The sequence below is a fragment of the Spinacia oleracea genome, chromosome 5 (genome assembly GCF_020520425.1).
Source record: "Spinacia oleracea cultivar Varoflay chromosome 5, BTI_SOV_V1, whole genome shotgun sequence".
In the NCBI taxonomy this organism is placed as follows: domain Eukaryota; kingdom Viridiplantae; phylum Streptophyta; class Magnoliopsida; order Caryophyllales; family Amaranthaceae; genus Spinacia; species Spinacia oleracea.
Genome location: NC_079491.1, coordinates 34,177,717 through 34,197,329, shown reverse-complemented (window position 1 = coordinate 34,197,329; position 19,613 = coordinate 34,177,717). Strand labels below are relative to the sequence as shown.

Sequence of the window (19,613 nt, the reverse complement as noted above, 5' to 3'; positions counted from 1 at the left end):
GTACATAGTTAATTTCATACTTCTCCGTTTTCTAATACTCGCAACGTTTGTTACTTCCACGAATGTCAATGCACAACTTTGGTCATTTATATCTTAAAATTCTCTTTATGAAAAAATTATACTCCGTAAAAAGTTGATATTTTGAAAATACACATTGAGACAAATCTAATAATATCTCACGTGACTATGTTTTATCTTATATAAAAAATATCAAGAATAGTAAAAGTAAATTATAGTGTAAAAAATCTAAACGTTGCGAGTATTAAAAAAACGGAGGAAGTATAAGGAGGGGAAACTCAGTTCAATATCTGTGGTATTGGCGGTTTAGCTCATGTGATTTTTTTTTTTTGGGGAAAGTAAGATGAAGTGCCCTATCGGGTCGGAACCCCGTACGGGTCAACCCGCCCGAATTAGAAGACTAGACACTTTGAGAGTGGGGGGATATTAAGGGGAACCCTCCCTCAAAGTGTCCTTAATGGGGATTGAATCTCCAACCTTTTAGTTGGAAGGTATAATCCTTTCCAGTTTCCACTAAACCAATGCATTGCTTGGTTAGCTCATGTCATGATGCTTAATATTTCAAACTTGAAAATTTGTATGGTTAGCTCATGTGACACCGTGTATAATTGTTTTCAAAAAATAAAAGGCATTAGTTTTTATTTGATTTTTTTTTATATAACAATGAGACTTCAAGACACCAATGTCTTGCAGATTGGACAGAGGGTAAAAATTGTTTTGCTTATTCTGTGTTGTCAATTTTTTCAGCAGTTGTTCGATGAGCATCACTGATAAATCTCACACTTGTGTTTCTCATTTCCACAGCAAGAATTTACTAACTGAACTTCATGTCTGGATAGAAGTTTTACCCATCAATTATGTTCATCACATACGGAGTACCAATCTTAAAAAAATGACAAAGTTAATAATTCTGTAAAAGTTAATAATTGGGCAACTCCTATGTCCTTTGGACTATAATTAATAAATTGGACCTGCTCCTACTCATTTTCAGTTATTGTATAGACGGTAGGATATGCATGATAAAGAAAAGAGAAAGAGTTTTTAGGCAGCTAAAATAATCATAAATGTATTGGCATTTGTATACATGGGGAGGATTTTATCGGCCTTGTTTTTCTCATTCAAAAAAATAAAGTTAAATTAAGTTTGCATAAAGGTTTTTGAACTTCATATTAGCATCAATTATACAAACTATAGCTACAAAATTCATTTTCCATCTAATAAAAATTAAATTAGACCACGAGGGATTTTTCATTTTCAAATGGAGTACATATGGAGTATACAACTCAATTCTAGCCAAATTTTCAAGGGGAGAAAAAGATTGCAGGGAAAAAGGAAAAGGAAAATAATGTTGCTAGAATTAAGTCTTGGGACAAAAGGTATGGAAAAGTCTCATAAGTTGTCGTCAATCCCCAAATAATGGGAAATAAACCAAGTAACAACTTTTCGTCCTGGTAATTCTGAGACATTCCATGTGATACTGTTACTGTCTTTTTAAGACCAGTACTAAGATAAAGTGCATCTGCAAAAACATATTATAATAGCAACTAGCCAAACCAAGAGACTGAAGTAGAAGACTTGATCATTTTTCTAAGACCATCTGTGTTAATAGAAAACTTTTCTGTAGCGCGAAATTAATGCACGCATAGAAATAGATACATAGATATGGCAACAAACGAAACCCATTAAATGTATCATTATCCTTGGGGAAAATTTATAGGTAAGAAAATAGTGATAATGTGAAGATTCGACATTAAGAGGAGCAAAATTTGGCTCATATGTGGTCGTCCCACAACTGCATCAATCACATAAGAGGGTTCATCACCTAGAAACAACCATAAGATCTACTACCTGTACAATTGCACTCGTGTTATTATTCTTGTTATGATGCTTCTATGCTCCTGTGTTATCGCTGCTGGAATCCATCAGGATCGTTAGCCTCTTTGCTCTTTTAGCAAATTCACTGCACCATTACAAAAAGGTGGGTGTCATAACAAGTTAGTAATTTGTATTTGAAAAGAGTGGATGTTGGACATGAAATAATTTTGAATGGAAATATAAAAGAGAAGCAAGTCTACTCACCTGAATGGTTCATCTCCGATTTGCTTTGATGAGCCTGCACTGTCTCTGTAGACTACACGGTTGAGCATATCAGAAGTCTCTATGCTAAACATGTTTGCCAGCCTTGTGCAAAGTTCTTCGTAAGAGTTTAACAATGTTAACTCAAGAGTACGTCCAACATCCTCTGATTCCATGAATACCTTACAGTGACCAGTCTCCAGCTCCAAGTCTAATTCTGGGCGGTTGTCCTTGAGCCATGGAAGTCGTTCCATAGAAGAGCGATCCTGGTTGGGTCCTGACCCAGAACCATCAGAAACATTACCAGCCTTGTCCACATTTCCTTCTGATGAACTATTACCTGTAGGAACTGGTGATACTGTGTCAACTGATCGGCTTAGAGACATTTGCTGCTCTGTCAAAATTGGTTTTCCGAAGAGCACAAAATGATGTGGTTTTGTCACATCAGATTTCTTTACCGATTGGTTTGTGTTTCCCATAGTGAGCAAGCAAGATATATTCTCGTTGCTTCCGGGTTTATGATAACTTAATGAACTTGAGGGTCTATTGGGTAGTGTATTTGTTGTATCAAGTGCTGGAAAACCACCTGGAAAGAGACCCGACTGTAATTTACTCATGTGAAGATCGGACAGTGAAAGACCGAATTGAGCATGCCTGGCTCCCTGCATGCCAGCAGGAGAATTGTCGGGTAAACATCCGAAAGGGTTGCTTGGCCCAAGGAAGTTTCCGGGAAATGTGGGGACCGGAAGTTGGCCATCCATGGGAAAATCTGGGTGGTGAGGAAGTCTAAATTTCTTCCTCGGTGGGGAGAAGGGGGAAAGGTGAATGGTAGGCATATTAGATACCAATTCTACCAGCCACGGACTAACACGTTTCACATTTTGCAGCAAATCTGGCTCATCCCATGTTACCTAAAAAGGGTAGTTCTAACTTGTCAGAGAAAGTCAGAGAACATAATTCTATAACCAGAATGGATTCTTAAGAGGAATAAAAATAGAGTGTCAAATGCCAAGAACTCATTTAGAAGTTACTTCATGTCACGGTCAAAAGGGGGAATGGTTTTTTTAAGCTAAGAAGGAGAGTGGTCGATAAATTTTATAAGTCAAACTTATCAAGAACATAGAATCGTAGCTTACATGAAAGAATATGTGTTGTGACTAGAAAATTACGCAGATTAAAGCCAAGGTGCAAAGCAACACAAAGGCAAAGTATATAGTATATGATAGAATGACAAAGATTTTCTAAATCCACAAGCAACTTGAGTTTGATCAGCATTGTTCTTACATATCTGGTTTGAGTGGCTATTTTAGTTAGGTATCTAGTTTAATAATAATTCCGAATAAAACAAACCAACTTGCCTAGGTACTAAACTAAGAGCTGGTTGTTGGCTAAGTCAATTATTGTAAAGTCAACAAAACATATGAATCATAATAAAACAATGCAGATTTGTGAAATAAAACAAAGACTTCCAGCTCAAACATGATGTTTAAGGGAATAATTTAGCCTTAAAGGGTTTCAAATTCAACTTGAATTATCAGTGATGACATTTGTTGGACCTCCAACTTGATAATTTAATTAAGCCAAATCTCGTCCTGAACTTTTCTTAGTCAAGAAATAGCTTAAGTTCAACTATTCTATTCTTTCAAGTGACTTCACATATGAAAGCAAGACATCAGTCATGATGTGTCGTTGAAAGCTAAGCTAATGGTCGCTGTTAAAATTCTGTATTGATGCAGTAGAAAAAGAACTTTTCTTGAGCACAAATTATTAAGAAAATGAATCATGAGTCTGGACAGATATCAGATGAAGAATAAGACAAAGTGTAGAAGTAGAATAAGACCTACATTATTGAAAAGATTACTAGGATTGAAATATCTGAAAGGAATATGCAGTGTAATAATGCATAATCATGTAAGGAAATAATATTCTACATAAAAGTTGGGTTTAAAGTCCAAGTGAATGGTAAAAGAAAGGACAAAGAGAAATGTGGATACCTGAAGAAGCCTCCAAGGCGAGTCAGACCAGTGCATAGGATCAGCAACCTGAACTGAGGATATGGTGCCCATGAACCAACTTATCCTTGAAGAGTCTTCAGTTTCAAAAGGCATTTTGAACCTCATTCCTGAACACCAACGAATTTGAAGCGCTGCCTTAACATGTCCAGCCTTGACGACAAACTCAGGAGTACCTGCTCTAGGGTAATAAACAACTTCAAAGGGGTGCCCTTTAGAAGCATAAGTTGCAGATTCGAGTACAGACTCCAACTTCACTTTCCCCTTAGCTGATGGATTACCACTTGAGTTCAAACCAACACCATTACCATTTCTTCCAATCCTGTTCTCATCCTCTCTAAGAAAAGCTGAGAAAGCACCATAGTTCAAAACAGTAGATCCTGGGTTCCATCCAGAAGTTGAATCAAGTCCGCCACCGAGTCCCCTCTTTGCTCTTCGAATCCCAACACATAAATCCCCATTTTCAGCCCTTAAAAACACAATGGAGTCCCCAGCAATTAGCTTCTTAGCATTCACAAATGTACTCCAACCAGTAGTTAATAAGTGACGCCTTGGTGTCCCTCGATATATATGCCTAAATTTCCAGGGCTCGCCATGAACATCCTTTGCTAGAATGTTTTGAACTGGTGGATCCGCTGAATAATCTAACCGCGGAAATATTGTTTCCGCACAATAACGAGGAACAGAAAACCCTCCCCCATTATTAGCATCAGACTGAGTCAAAGTCTTAGCAAATGAAGCAGGCTTATTTTCTTGCACTTCAGTCCCATGAACTCCAATATCATCATCACTATAATCTACCTCATTAGTAACAGGACTTAATCGAATCTTCGCATACACTTCATCCGTCTCCTGGTCAGCCAAATATCGTATATCTTCAACTCTACAAAGAACATATGACGGAATTCGTGGGAAACTCCTAAAATCCACATTTCCATTAGCATGTTCTATATGACCTTGTACAAAGTAATAAACCTTTGAGCTCACTGGTGGCATTTGCACCATCCCTCCAGCACAAGCATGCCACAATTGTGAATCTAAACAATTATCAGCCTCTTTTATTTTCTCCTTCGGATCCATAAAAGTAATCATGGCAGAATATCCAACACAAACCCAACACTAATCAACCAAATTCCAACCCACAACACACTTTTTAATCAATTTCTTTCTGTAAAGTACAAAAACTATAACTAAATCAAAATTCATACATCTCATCACCAATATGCCAAAAATAGAAATAAATTCTTTTCTTAAATTAAAAATTTACCCAAATAATATATTTTCTTACCTCAATAGGCATGTCATCTATGGAAAACTTGTCAATAGCACAGGAGCTCCCAATTGAAAGATAAATTAATCAATCAAATCCCAAAATATACCACCATTTCACCCAGAATTTGAGCATTGCCGACAAATTCAACCATTAAATTTTCTCTATATTTCAGTGTTGAGTTATATAACAATTCCAAAAAGTCAGAAATTTCTCCAACAACAAAAAAAAATTGGAAAAAAAACCTTTGAACAATTAAGTTGAAGGTTGAGTGGAAGTTAAAATCGGAATTCGAGCACGAAAGCTTCGAATTCCATTATATGACAAAGATGAGAACAATTTGTTTCCGCTTCGATGTTGAAACACGAGCAAGATCTGCACATAATTTATGGTTGTTTTTTGGTTTGGTATCTCTGCTTCATTCGAGTTATTATTGAAGCTCCAATTCTCGGTATTATTAGCAGTAAAACTCCATTGAAACGCAAGATTTTTGTTTTTGTTGTTTCAGAAATTGAAGAAAAATCTCAGTCCTATCCTACTTTCTCTCTCTACCGACACGGCCGCTGCGTAACTGAGAGTGGTAGTATCTCTCTCCTATGAGGTCACTTTCTCTCTCTAAATTTGTGGGAGGTTTCTCTCTCTAGAAGTTGAGAAGATTCATTCAAATGGAAGCTTTGGATCATGGAAAAAGGAAGGAAGACAGAAGAACAAAAGAGTCCAAATAGCTGCAGCAACAACACTCAGCACAGTTGTATAAAATGCGCTCTTTCTTTTTTTTTTTTCTTTTTTTTGGTCGTATAAATTTTTGCAATAGAAATTGTTTTTGTATATTCAAGGACTGCATTTTTACTGAATAATACTTCCTCCGTTCTTATTTACACGATACAATTGATTTTATGACACTATTCACACAAGTCCCTTTGACTTCATTTTGTGATTTATAGTATTTAAGAAAAAACATAGAGTCTTATTAGATTCGTATCAATAAATATTTTTTAAATATCAACTTTTTATAATTTTTTCTTATCCATAGTTAGAGATATCAACGTTTAAAATCATACATTGGCAAACGTGCCTAAATAATTGTGTCATTTAAAAAAGAACAAAGGAAGTATTTTGTTGGACTTATTTTAACTTATTTTATATGATGTACATAAAAAACGTTAAAATAATTTCATATTTACGGAGTAACTTATTTCATACATATTATTTAAAAAACGATAAAACATTTCATATATAACTAATTTCATTTTACACATTAAATATTTAACACATATCAACTCCAAAAGTAACTAATTTGAAAGATGATAATCGACATGGATTTGTTTTGTTCGACTTATTTTGACTTATTTCAGATAAAATAAGTTTAGTTAATTTCAGATAAGTTCGGTTAATTTCATATAAGTTAGATAATATAAGTTCAGCAAAAATAAGTTTTTTCAGACATTTTCACACACAAATATGTTTATTTCAGACAAAACAACTAGATAAAATAAGTTCAGATAAGTTCAGTTAAGTTCAGATAAGTTTAGATATGTTCAGTGAATTTCGAATAAGTTCAGATAATATAAGTTCAGTCAAAATAAGTTCAATAGAACGGAGCCTTAAACAATCACAAATTACCAGTTGCACATAGCTCTAATTTAAAAGCATATTATTACAATTTAAAAGCACATTTTTTTTTGCGGTTTAAGAGCACAATTTTACAATATAAAAACACATTTTTACATTTTAAAAGCATATACATTTTTTTCCAGAAAAATTATTTTTATTGTAGTCAATGTGTTGTACTTAACAATGTATTCTTGTAAAACATATGTATTTGTTTGTAGACATGCTTTTAATGGATAACTATGTTATTTAAACAATAAAAATGTGTTTTTTGAATGATTAAAAATACTAAATGTCTCGGTTGCATGTAGAGCTACATGCAATTGGGTGTACCTTTTACTAATTGACAATCAATGATCATGTTCTATAAACTTAAATAAATAAATTTAGTAACGAGTTAAATTACCTATAAAATTACCTTTTTTATTTGTTTACATACACATTACATAAGTAATTTTATAAGTAACTGTAGTAACCTATAAAATTACCTTTTTTTATTTATTTACAAATTCAATAAAAAACCATAATTGAATTATTTTAATAGAAGTACTTCATCTATTCTTTTTTAGATGACATAATTTTTTAGGTAATATTACCAATGTATGATTTTAAGGAAAAATTGATATTAATAATCTCAACCTTCACTCATCTTCTCAAAATAATCCCAACATTGGATTATTTTGGAATAATCTTAACTTTCGGGTATATCTTCTTCATATAATCTAAACTATCAATTTGCCTATGTACAATAGACCCAAAATGGGTTAGTAATGACATAAAAATAAGATTCGGATTATTTTGATAAGGTAACCCCAAAAGTTTGGATTATTCTAAAATAATCCAAAGTTGTGACTACTTTTAGAAAACGAGTAAAAGTTGGGAGTATTCATGTCAATTTTTCCTGATTTTAAACATTAATATCTTTAATTATGAATAGCAAAAAATTATAAAAACTCGATATTTGAAAAATATTCATATTCATTGAGATTAATCTAAAAATACTTCACATAACTATATTTTTCTTAAGTATAAATCATAATAAAGAGTCGAAGGAACTTGTATGAATAACTGGTCATATAATAAGAAGTGAAAGAAGTATTAAATTTATGGAGAATTTTTTTTACCGTATTGACTCTCCTTATTTTGTCAAAGACAAAGTTTGACTAATTTTTTAATAATTATATATGGGGATGTAAAAGGGGTTCTTGGACGCTTGGAAAAGCAACAATAAAAAGTACACTTACTTAAAAATTAATAAAGATTATATTTTGGCATCTTTTTCTTCGGATCTAACAAAACCTGTGTGCTGTGCAGCTACCACAAGCAAGCAAAAACAACAAAGATCTTTAAAGGAAGCAACAAAGAAACACCATTTTTATTTTTATATTTCACCCCTATTTTAATTAACTATAAGGTTATTTTAGACCTTTTCATTCTTGGCTTTTTTTAATAAATTAAAGTACTCCGTAATTTTTTTTTTTTGACAGTAAATAAAATAATGTAGTTAAAGTACATGAATACCTAGTTTATGTTTAAAATATAAAAATATTAATTCCATAAAACAACTGAAAACAAAGATTATTATTAGGAAGTAATTTATTATCTTATGATCCTAAATGTTTGGTATTGTAACGTCTTACGGAGGATATTTTGGCACCACAATATCACGAGATTTCACGAGATAGAGTTCTGTTCTTTCAAATGGTCGATCTTATACGTATTGGTATACAATAAATTTCGTAAATTGATCCTTGAATAAAAAAAAAAAAAAATGTTTTGGTAACTTATAACATATTTTGATTAAACTTTATATTATTAAAAAAACTAGTTGTGAAGCCCGGTCGTTGCCCGGGTTGTACGATAATATTTTGTGCATTGAAAACATAGTGAAATATAACCAAACTCTTTGAGTCTATGTTTTTTTCATCCTTAAAATAAAAATCAAATAATACTAAACTAATCTACTTAATCTATAAATTTTGAATATGAAATACTATTATTTTTGAACCACTCTTCTTAAAAATCTAATGAAACTCAAAAGGAAAACAACTCAAAATTATCAAATTAACACAAAACCAAGATGTTTTATATCATGTTTATTTATGATTTACAAATAAACCTATTTTTGATAGTTCTTCTACTTAATATGATTATTAAAATAAATTCATACAAATCATCCCCGAAAAATTCAATTACAAAAAAATATAGAGTATGGATACCTACAAAATCAAAACAAACGGCTTAGGGTCTGATAATGACAAATAAAATTATAAAAACTATAATAAACTGCAAAATTAAAAACGAAAATACCATGCTACAATTTTCTCCTTTTAAACTGTTTGATTCATGAACTGACTTAATCCAGTCGTTGGGACCTTCAAATTTTACCATTAATCTCTTATTAGAGCCTTCAGAAATTCGGGTAAAAACCGGATAAAACTGGAAATGTGAAGTAAAACACCAGCGCTACAAAATTCTAGCGCTGGCATTGTACGCGCCACTTATTTCCAGCGCACAAATCCTCAGCGCCATTATTTTCTGGCGCTGTAATTTGTTTCTCACACAATCACGCAAGATAAGGGTTTAATCCAGCTGTAAACAAACAAATCTGGCGCTGAATTTTTCTGAATAATGTACGGTATATTGACAAATAATCTACATGATCTTAAAAGTTGTTTGCCATGATGAATAAATAAAGGGAGAGGATAAAAATTGTAGCAATTAATAGGAGGGTATCCATCACTTTTGTATCGAGATTTGGTGATTATATATTGGATCCTTATGTGTAAGGAATTGGAATTCCCTAAGTTAATTGATGAATCCTTGGAGGCCACAAACCCACAAATACTACTATTTCTATTACGAATATGGTGGACGAACAAAGTTTCGCCGTTGAAGACATGGATCTATGAAAAGGAAATGGAGTTTATATAAATTGATAAATCAGTATTTTATTTTTCTCAAAACTCTATCTATTTACTTTTTTATCTTAAAATATTATGAAGTAAATTTAATCTTTTTACCATATTTATCTATTTACTAAATTTTTTGAAATAATTAATATTTGATTGATGACTGGATTTTCCTACGTGGACGCTCCCAATGCTCTTGAAAAAACTCCCCTATATATATATATATTAGATTGATTAATAAACAATTTTAAAAGGTTAAATGATTATCTTTATACATTATTAGTAAATTTTAAAGAATAATCACTAGTGCAAAACCCTAACTGATTTTGAAAGAATAATTTTTTTTTTTTGGCAAATAAAGATATTTTATTACCAAAAGAGGGAATTACACCTAGTCAAAGCTAGGAAGCAGTTAAACCAGATCACAAGTACAAAAATAGCAACAACAAAGCAACATCCAACAACTAATCAACTACAACAAATGCTAATTAAGCAGAAACATATGTTGGCTAGCAGTTGCCCTACAAGCAACTCTAAACATGATGTCTGGAACAATATCAGCAGGCCTTCTACATTTATGGTTAAACACCATTTCATTCCTCTGCAGCCAGATGCTGTAAAGACATTCAACAAAATACATAACAAGCAGCTTGTATCTATCCCCAGTTCTCTTGGTAGCTTTCAAAATCCATGTTAACTCTTGATCAAAAGAAGAAGCTTTCCTGCTAAAATTTAGGCTATGCAGAATAGTATTCCAAACTGCAGCAGAATAATCACACTCAAAGAACAAATGTGCTGCAAATTCTTTCTTTGTGGTACACAAGGGGCAATCCTCCACAGTAGTGATCTGCCAAGCCACCAGCCTGTCCCTAGTAGGGAGCCTATTCCAAAGAGCAAGCCAAGTAATAAACAAGCTCTTAGGGGATGCTTTGTTATTGCACACAATCCTTCTCCATGGAACTTTCACATGATCATCAAGAAGACACTGATACATCTTTTTGATAGAAAATTTGCCATTCCTGCACTCTGTAACCCAACCTCCCACATCTTCAATCATTTGAACAGAAGATAGAATGTTCTTAAGTGGCCAAGACACAGCAGCAGGCCACTTAGTATCAAGAGATCTTCCCTTAATATAGTAGGTGTGCACCCACCTACACCACAGCTTATCTTTTTTGTGTGTCAGGGCCCATAATAGCTTAGCTACTGCAGCTTTGTTCCAAAGACTCATTTCTTTAATATTCCATCCCCCTGCAGTTTAAGGAAGGAACAAATTGAACCAAGCAACCAGAGACTTCCTTGATGGATCAGTGTGACCAGTCCACAAAAAAATTCTACAGAAGTTTTGGATCTCCTTAATTACCTTCTTAGGCAAGATGAAAATCTGACACCAGAATGATTGCATGCTTAGAAGAATAGTTTGCACCAGTTGCAGCCTACCAGCATAAGTGAGATTCCTAGCTGTCCATGTTAGGTTATGATACATATGACAATTCATAAATCATGCGGAAAAACCATAAAGCCAGGAAAGCATATTATATTCACATAATCATTTAGCATAGAATTGATGCATACATGTTGTAGCGTGCCTTCCCTAGCTGCGCCCGAACCGAACAAGAACAAGTCTTTAGGACTCCAAATGTCGTCCCTCCGTAGATAGTCCACAGTACGTCCGGATCCGCCTCAAGTTAGACCAACTAGAATCACCCTTAAGGTTACTAGGAATTTCGGCTAGTGTTTGCAAGTGTATGGTTAATTTTATTTCAAAAACTTACCCTTTGAATACTTCAATCGTCACTGCAAATAATGACCCTAGGCCCTTATTTATAGAGGTATGGAAAAGGAACTGGAATCCTATTAGGATACTAATTAGTTAAACTAGAATCCTAGTAGGACTCTAACTAATTAATTTTATCCTTTTAGGATTAGGAATTTAATCATCAAACAAATCCTATACAATTTAGGTTTCGTATGTGAACACAAACTCTACACGAGCATGACCCACGAGCATGCAGGCCATGCCCGTGCACAGCCCACACGGACGCTCGGCCCACGCGAGCCGCAAGCCCACGCGAGCAGCAGCACAGCTCGCAGCCCATCGCTGCGCACGCTGCGCGCGCTGCCATGGCCTGGCCTTGCGCTGGGCCTGGCGTGGCCTTGGCTGTTCGTGTGGCGCGCTTGGCTTGCTGGGCGATGGCCTGGCTTCGTGCTGGGCCCTCGTCCGGCAGGCCTCGTCCGATGCTTATTCGTACGATACGCTTCCGATTAAATTCCCGGTTCCGGAATTCATTTCCGATGCGAACAATATTTAATATTTCCGATTCCGGGATCAATTTCCGTTTCGAACAAATATTTAATATTTCCGTTTCCGGAATTATTTTCCGATTCCGATAATATTTCCGATTCTGACAATATTTCCGTTTCCGGCAATATTTCCATTTCCGATAATATTTTCCGATACGTACCATGTTTCCGTTTCCGGCAACATCTACGACTTGGATAATATTTATATTTCCGATACGATCCATATTTCCGTTTCCGGCAATATCATCGTTTCCGGAGTATTCATTTCTTGCTTGTGACGATCTCAGCTCCCACTGAAACCAAGATCCGTCGATTCCGAATATCCATAGATAGAGTATTTAATGCCATTAAATACTTGATCCATTTACGTACTATTTGTGTGACCCTACGGGTTCAGTCAAGAGTAAGCTGTGGATTAATATCATTAATTCCACTTGAACTGAAGCGGCCTCTAGCTAGGCATTCAGCTCACTTGATCTCACTGAATTATTAACTTGTTAATTAATACTGAACTGCACTTATTAGACTTAACATAGAATGCATACTTGGACCAAGGGCATTATTTCCTTCAGTCTCCCACTTGTCCTTAGGGACAAGTGTGCATTTCCTAATTCCTTTGTCGCTCGATGCTTGCTCTTGAACATAAGGTAAGAGTTGTCATCCTTATTATGTCCAGAGGTGTTCCTCGGTTTCAGAGTTCAACTGATCAAATAAACAGATAATCATAGCCTATGATTCATCCGAGCACGGCCATGCATTTCACAGTTTCTAGCTCTCCGAGTGGCCTTGTACAACTTTTAAGCATCTCATCCCGATTTATGGGAGGACAATCCCAATCTTGCGATCTTGAGATTAGACTTCGTTTGATAGGTGATTACCTGAGCGTTGCCTTTATAGCCTCCTTTTACGGTGCGACGGTTGGTCAACGTCAAAGCAACCAGTTCTCAAACAAGTAATCTCAAATCACTCAGGTATTGAGGATTTAGTGTCTAATAATTTTAATGAAATTTACTTATGACAGATTTTCATCTCTTACAGTAAAGTTTCATAGGTCTTGTCCGATACTAGTCTTCCCAAAGTAAGTATCTATGCAAATGATTATGACATTGCCATGTCCACATAGTTCAAGAAACAGAACTACTAGTCATCTTGCATTCTAGTCGTCTAACGTTTTCTATTCGTCCAATTTTATAGAAAACTCCGACTAGGGACCATTTTCAACCTTTGACATTCAAGTTCACTTGATAGACATTTCTTAGTCACAGGACTGGTCCTGACAGTCTATCTTGAATATATATTGTCAAATTTGAAGGGACTCATCATTTAATACTAAACCAAGATTAAATGGAATATGAAAATACATTTCATATATGATAAATGTTCAACCCTAATGTTCTACAGCCATGGGCCTCGAACCCATCCTTAAAACAGTTCATGGAATTCAAAGCTATGCTTGATTTCCAGTGCCACAATGTGAGTGTTGTTTCTCACTTGTTGCATAGGTTTAGTTATCATGCTTTGCCAATCTTAATATCTTTTCATCGAATGTTCTTCGAGATATGATGATAAGATCTTTTGAGTGTGTTTATTTTGTGATCTATTCCTTCTAGCTACAAGAGTAGTTCTACGCATCTTGCATTGAAGAACCATCAAGTCAGAAGACATATGATCTACCCAAGTTCAGTGAAGAACTCTTTAACATAAACAAACAACCCTGTTTTATTGCTTCTTAGGCAATAAGTACTTTTACTTCAACTGTTTAGGTTGCTAGTGATGCTTTGTTTGGATTTACTTATCCAAGCAGTTCACAGATATGTGGAAGACTTTCCAGTTGTATCTTAGAACATAGAAATTAATATTTAATTTCCTACGCAACAACTCATGGTCTCCAATCCATGTTGCCATTTCAAAACACGATGCTCTATAGCTCGTCCTTGTCAATGGTTAACTCCAAAGGGATCTTGCTTGATCCTTTGCCAGTGTTTATGCGTGTAGCATTAAAGTTTAGCATATCTTTATTTCCTTGAGTCAAGAACTAATCTTATGTACCTTTTCAAGTACCATAAGTTTTTCTTGATCTCAATCTAGTTGATCTTTACTTAGATCAATAGAGATTGGTGTATGTTCGTCATGCCCAAAGTCACACGATACATTTTTGGCGATCCTCATATTATATCATACATGATAAATTCTTTTGCAGAATAATTCCTAATTGAATTCTATTCATGTAACTTTAGCTCATTCAGTTTCAGTAGATACTGAATCCAACTAAATTCTTTGACATATAATATAGGTTAAGGATCTCACTTAGATCCTTTGATGTTTAACTTAGTAAATGCTTATACATAGTTCAAACATTCATTACTTAGATTTATTCATATGGGTCGAATGTCTCCAATGGAGTTTTTCGTGTTTGATTTAGTAAATGCCATTACTTAATCTAAAACAATATTATAAGATCTTTGTAAATAGATCTTAATACCCAATATGTACTAAGTTTCGCCATGGTCCATTATTGATGAATAATTTCAAATCTAAGTCATTAGCATTTGAATGTTATTTCACAATAGAGAGATATGTGTGTGATACACATAGGACCAAATAAGTTTTTATGTACTCCCACTAAACTTCTTATACATCTATAAGAATCATGTATATTTTATGAAACTAAAATGCTTATTAGCTTCACTTAAAATACAGTTCCAATTCCCAATTGCTTGCTTAAATATGTACTTAGATTTTATAAGCTAGCTTTCCTTTTCAAGCATTTATTTGGATCCACAAATTCTATGACATACCATGTACATATTATATTCCAACATTTGATTGAGGAATTGTTTTGTCATCCAATTGCCATATGTACCAATATGCAATCATTGCTTGATTTATAGACTTGAGCATTACGATTATGCATGAGGTTTCAACACAATCCACGCCGTGAATTTGCTTGTAACCTTTAGCAACTAATCTAGCTTTGTGTGTGAACACAATTTCATGTTTGATGGTTTTTATCCTTAAAACAAACTTGCAACCAATAGGTGTGAAACTATTCTTGCAAATCCTCTAACCATTTAAAACATTTGAGTCTATATATGGCCTCTAACCATTTTAGGGAATCTGGGTTTCGTCTTAGCTTTCTTACAGGTCACAAACTCATTAACCTACATGATAATAGTTTGACTGCAAGTTGTAGGTTTCTTCACTATCTAATAGAAGAATCGCATAGATTCAGTGACCTGAACTCTATGCCTACTTGGGTATAGAACATCAAACAATAGAATATCAATAGCCACTTGAAAGTCCTTTGAATATTCTGTTCTCCTTGAAGCACTTGTAAAGTCTTCTAAGAGATGTCTATTCTTTAAAGGCCACTTCTAAAGTCCTTAAAGAATACGTGTTCGGATTTTCTAAAGATCTTCGAAAAGCCTCCGGATTGTCCGTTTATGTTTGTTGTTCGCCTCGCAGACTCCCGAGGTCTATTTTCTCCCACTTGTCATTTTGGAAACAAATCTCCAAAAGGACATTATTTCGAGCAAACAAACATTGTGTTCTCAAAAATTCGTGGTAGAAACAATACCCTTGTGTCTCATTTGAATAAATCACAATGAAACATATATCTATACTTGGGCCTTAGTTTGTCGAATGACAAACACTAACCTCCCACTGAGTTTTGCAACTCTCTAGATATATTTTATGAAAAGTTATTCTGAAATTACTTTTCAATAGCTTTGACGAATTTGGTTTAGTTTGGTGGTAGTTGAGCATTTTGTTTTAGAAATTATAGGAAAAGTCTTTATGATTCATCATTGATTGAATCAAGTACTAATTGACTTCGATCATTCCAACGTAGATATGCCATATCTTATGGACCTAGATTGTGAAATTACAACACACAATCATTGATGATCATATTTGGTCTCAAGTAATCATCAACATGATCTAACCTAGATCTTTATGATTTCTTGCCAAGTGGATTTTATACTTCTGAATCTTTGAACTAGCCAAACAGATTCAACTTATATCAAATTTGAGTAAATAAACCTATATTCACTCAAATCCATGTGAAATAATAAAGTCATAAAATCTTTCTTTAGCTTTGAACTCTATTGTCTAGGCGTTCTAACAATAGTTCATATCTTTTGTTACTTTCAACAAGTAAGACTAGTTGTCTTAAATTGATTTAGAAATCAATGAACTTTCAAAAGTCCATCAAAATAGAGCTTTTGAATGTTAACTTATTGATATGGTCTAAGCAACAATGCCAAAGATTAGTGGAACTCAAATCAAGGGGTTGATTTGAACCTAGTAAAGTTCTTTAAAGAGTTGTTTGTTTTAATCAAGCATATTGACTCATCCCGTAAATGACCATTTCATTCAAATAAACAAACAAACAAGCATTGTTTTTGTTCTTCTGAATGTGAGTCTTTCTGTGTTTGAAGCAGAAATTTAGGTATGCTGATTATGGAACAAAATAGCCATTTAGTTCCAGCCTTGAAAGGACTTAAAACAAACTAGATGACCCTACAGCTAATGTAGCATTGCCATGCTTCATTTCCCACTTGTAGGCCATTAGTGTAGCCTAGCTTCCATTATTTGAGTTATTACCGAAGTAAGAACCTCAAGCCGTATATGATACCAAGGAAGTTTGATTCCTAGGTCACTTCTCTTTAAACATAAACTTATAGGTAGAAACGGAATTATAAATTCCTTTCATTTGTTCCTTTGTTTTCCTATTTCTTGTACCCTTTCTTATAGTCTTAAGAATTGAATTCTTTAGTGTTGACTTTTATACTTTGTTAGACATGTCCAATGTCACCAACAAGGTTCTTTACCATTTTAATTTATGTTGAATATTTTGTTTCAACTAGATGATCTTACCAGAAGCTTCTAAAGTTCTATAAGTATCGATCTATTCGAATGTCTAGGGACTAGACTCATTCGAGAATTAAATGGAAAAAAGATTTTAGGTTGTTAACCATTGGTAAAGCTGAGCGTTTAAACTCAATGCTTTATGATCTCAAAACTACATTGTATTTTGAATTCACAAGCACCAATCGGTTCGCCATTCGACTTTGATACTCGAAAACAACCATAAAAGTCGCTAAAAGAAACGTACATTTTAAATTGCTCATTTTCTCTCATTTCCGTGAATCGTTCTTGGATTCACTACCAATCGAGGAAATTTACTGTTACCTTTCTAAAAGGATTTATTGCAGTGCAAGATATTTAATTATAAACAATAATTAAAACATTCATTGAAGCATGCAAAGTCTAAACATTTATCATGAATAATAACTTGAAAATGAAAGCAATCATGCAATTTAAACAAGTCATTAGCATTTTATTCGAATTATGTGTTCCGGCAGGTGTGAATAAAATGATTCCAAGACCCTAAAACCATTGAAGAATTAAGCACAGTTTGTCGACTCAATTCTAAAACATTTTAGGTAAGCAAAAGCCTTTTGCTAATAGTCTAGAAACTACTCTTGGTTGATAGGTACGTCTAAGAACTTATTAGGTAAACCTATCGATTTTGCCACGACATAAAAGGACTCCTTACTTATAAAAGGACTCCGATTCCGGCAATATTTCCATTTCCGATAATATTTTCCGATACGTACCATGTTTCCGTTTCCGGCAACATCTACGACTTGGATAATATTTATATTTCCGATACGATCCATATTTCCGTTTCCGGCAATATCATCGTTTCCGGAGTATTCATTTCTTGCTTGTGACGATCTCAGCTCCCACTGAAACCAAGATCCGTCGATTCCGAATATCCATAGATAGAGTATTTAATGCCATTAAATACTTGATCCGTTTACGTACTATTTGTGTGACCCTACGGGTTCAGTCAAGAGTAAGCTGTGGATTAATATCATTAATTCCACTTGAACTGAAGCGGCCTCTAGCTAGGCATTCAGCTCACTTGATCTCACTGAATTATTAACTTGTTAATTAGTACTGAACCGCACTTATTAGACTTAACATAGAATGCATACTTGGACCAAGGGCATTATTTCCTTCAGTCCAGGTTTTGGCTCTAGCAACTACTTTCTCAATCAAAGGCCTGCATTGATTATAAGCTAGCTTTTTTGTAGCAAGGGGCACACCAAGATACCTAAATGGGAAGAACCCTTCAGGGATGTGAATAGCAGACAAGATTGCAGCTTTCTCAGTGGAAGAGATCCCACCAAGATAGATGTTACTTTTATCAAGATTAGCCTCAAGGCCAGAAGCAACAGAGAACTGATGGAAAGCAGAAAGCAGCATCTGAACAGATTGAATGTCTGCTCTGGTGAACATAAGCAGATCATCAGCAAACATGAGATGAGTAATAGCAAGTTTTTTACACTTGGGGTGAAAGTTGAAAGCAGTTTGAGTTTGGAGCTGCTGAAGATGCCTAGTAATATATTCCATGCCAATTGCAAAAAGGAAAGGGGACATAGGATCCCCCTGCCTTAGCCCTTTCTTTGCACTGAAAGAATAATTTTATCACTAGTATCATATCATTTTACCAAATTTTATTAGGGAAATGTAGAGAATGAAATCTGAATGATGCAGACGTCCAAATCGAAAACAACAAGCCAACGAGAACAGAAATTATAGTTTTTTCACCAAATACCCATGAGCTTTTAACTTAATTAATTCAACATATACCTCGTGTTTTTAGTAATTCACCATATATTCCTGAGATTTTTTAAAATTTTACCATATATCCATAAGATTTTAAATATTAACGAGTTGCCCTTAATGCCTTAACGCCGTCAAGTTTTTGTTAGTTTGCACATCTCCCTTTTCCCACCTTCATCCAACCAGGCACCAACGTTCATCATCAAACCAGACCCTCACCCAACGATCAATAGATAATCTAATTATCTGCTGCCTAGTTATTGACATCAATGACGATCGACGAACTTCCACCAACAGGCACAAATCTTCGATTTCCCCTTTATTTCTCCCCATTTCTGGAAAAATCTCTATCCTAGGGTTTTGGTCCACCAAGCTTCCCCCCTCTAATAAGGACCTAATCAAGGATAATTTTTTTTTTTTTACCAAACATGAATAAAAGCACCCACTCAAACCAAGAATTATATACTTTACTAATTTTAAACATAAAAATTTGTCTTTTCAAGTCCAAGCGGAAACCACAAATTTTAATTAAAATTTAAATCTCATATAATAATTATTTTTAATCCCAATTAATGATAATTTTTTAGCTGATTAAAATGAATTACTTATAATTTATTCAAGGTTTATATTTTATTAAATAATAAGTATAAAACTAATTAAAATAATTAAACTAATAAAATTAAATTCTGAGAAAAAACTATTAGCACGAACGAAAAATAAATTAAGTTCGACACTCAACCGAAAAACAAAATTGCACAAGGCGCACAGTGGCAC

The 19,613-nt window shown here is 34.2% G+C and overlaps 1 protein-coding gene across 2 annotated transcripts; it reads right to left on the bottom strand.

Annotated features, from left to right (window-relative positions):
- Window positions 1-1,550: 1,550 nt before the first annotated feature.
- Window positions 1,551-6,143, bottom strand: LOC110802146 (auxin response factor 18). 2 transcript variants are annotated; one of them, XM_022007577.2, is made up of 4 exons: window positions 5,395-6,143; window positions 4,089-5,290; window positions 2,098-3,005; window positions 1,551-1,978 (listed from the first exon to the last, which is right to left on the bottom strand). In XM_022007577.2, the coding sequence occupies exons 2-4, from the start codon at window positions 5,196-5,198 to the stop codon at window positions 1,909-1,911; spliced, it is 2,088 nt and encodes a 695-aa protein (XP_021863269.1). In that variant the 5' UTR covers window positions 5,199-5,290; window positions 5,395-6,143; the 3' UTR covers window positions 1,551-1,908. The 2 variants fall into 2 exon arrangements, with proteins under 2 accessions (XP_021863269.1, XP_021863268.1); XM_022007576.2 differs by having other exon boundaries at window positions 4,089-5,274.
- Between the last annotated feature and the right edge of the window lie 13,470 nt (window positions 6,144-19,613).

Coding starts and splice junctions, on each gene's coding strand:
- LOC110802146 (XM_022007577.2), bottom strand. CDS start 5,198: ATGATTACTTTTATGGATCCGAAGGAGAAAATAAAAGAGGCTGATAAT. Junction 3,006..4,088: donor CGCCTTGGAGGCTTCTTCAG/GTATCCACATTT, acceptor TACCCTTTTTAG/GTAACATGGGATGAGCCAGA. Junction 1,979..2,097: donor ATCGGAGATGAACCATTCAG/GTGAGTAGACTT, acceptor GTAATGGTGCAG/TGAATTTGCTAAAAGAGCAA.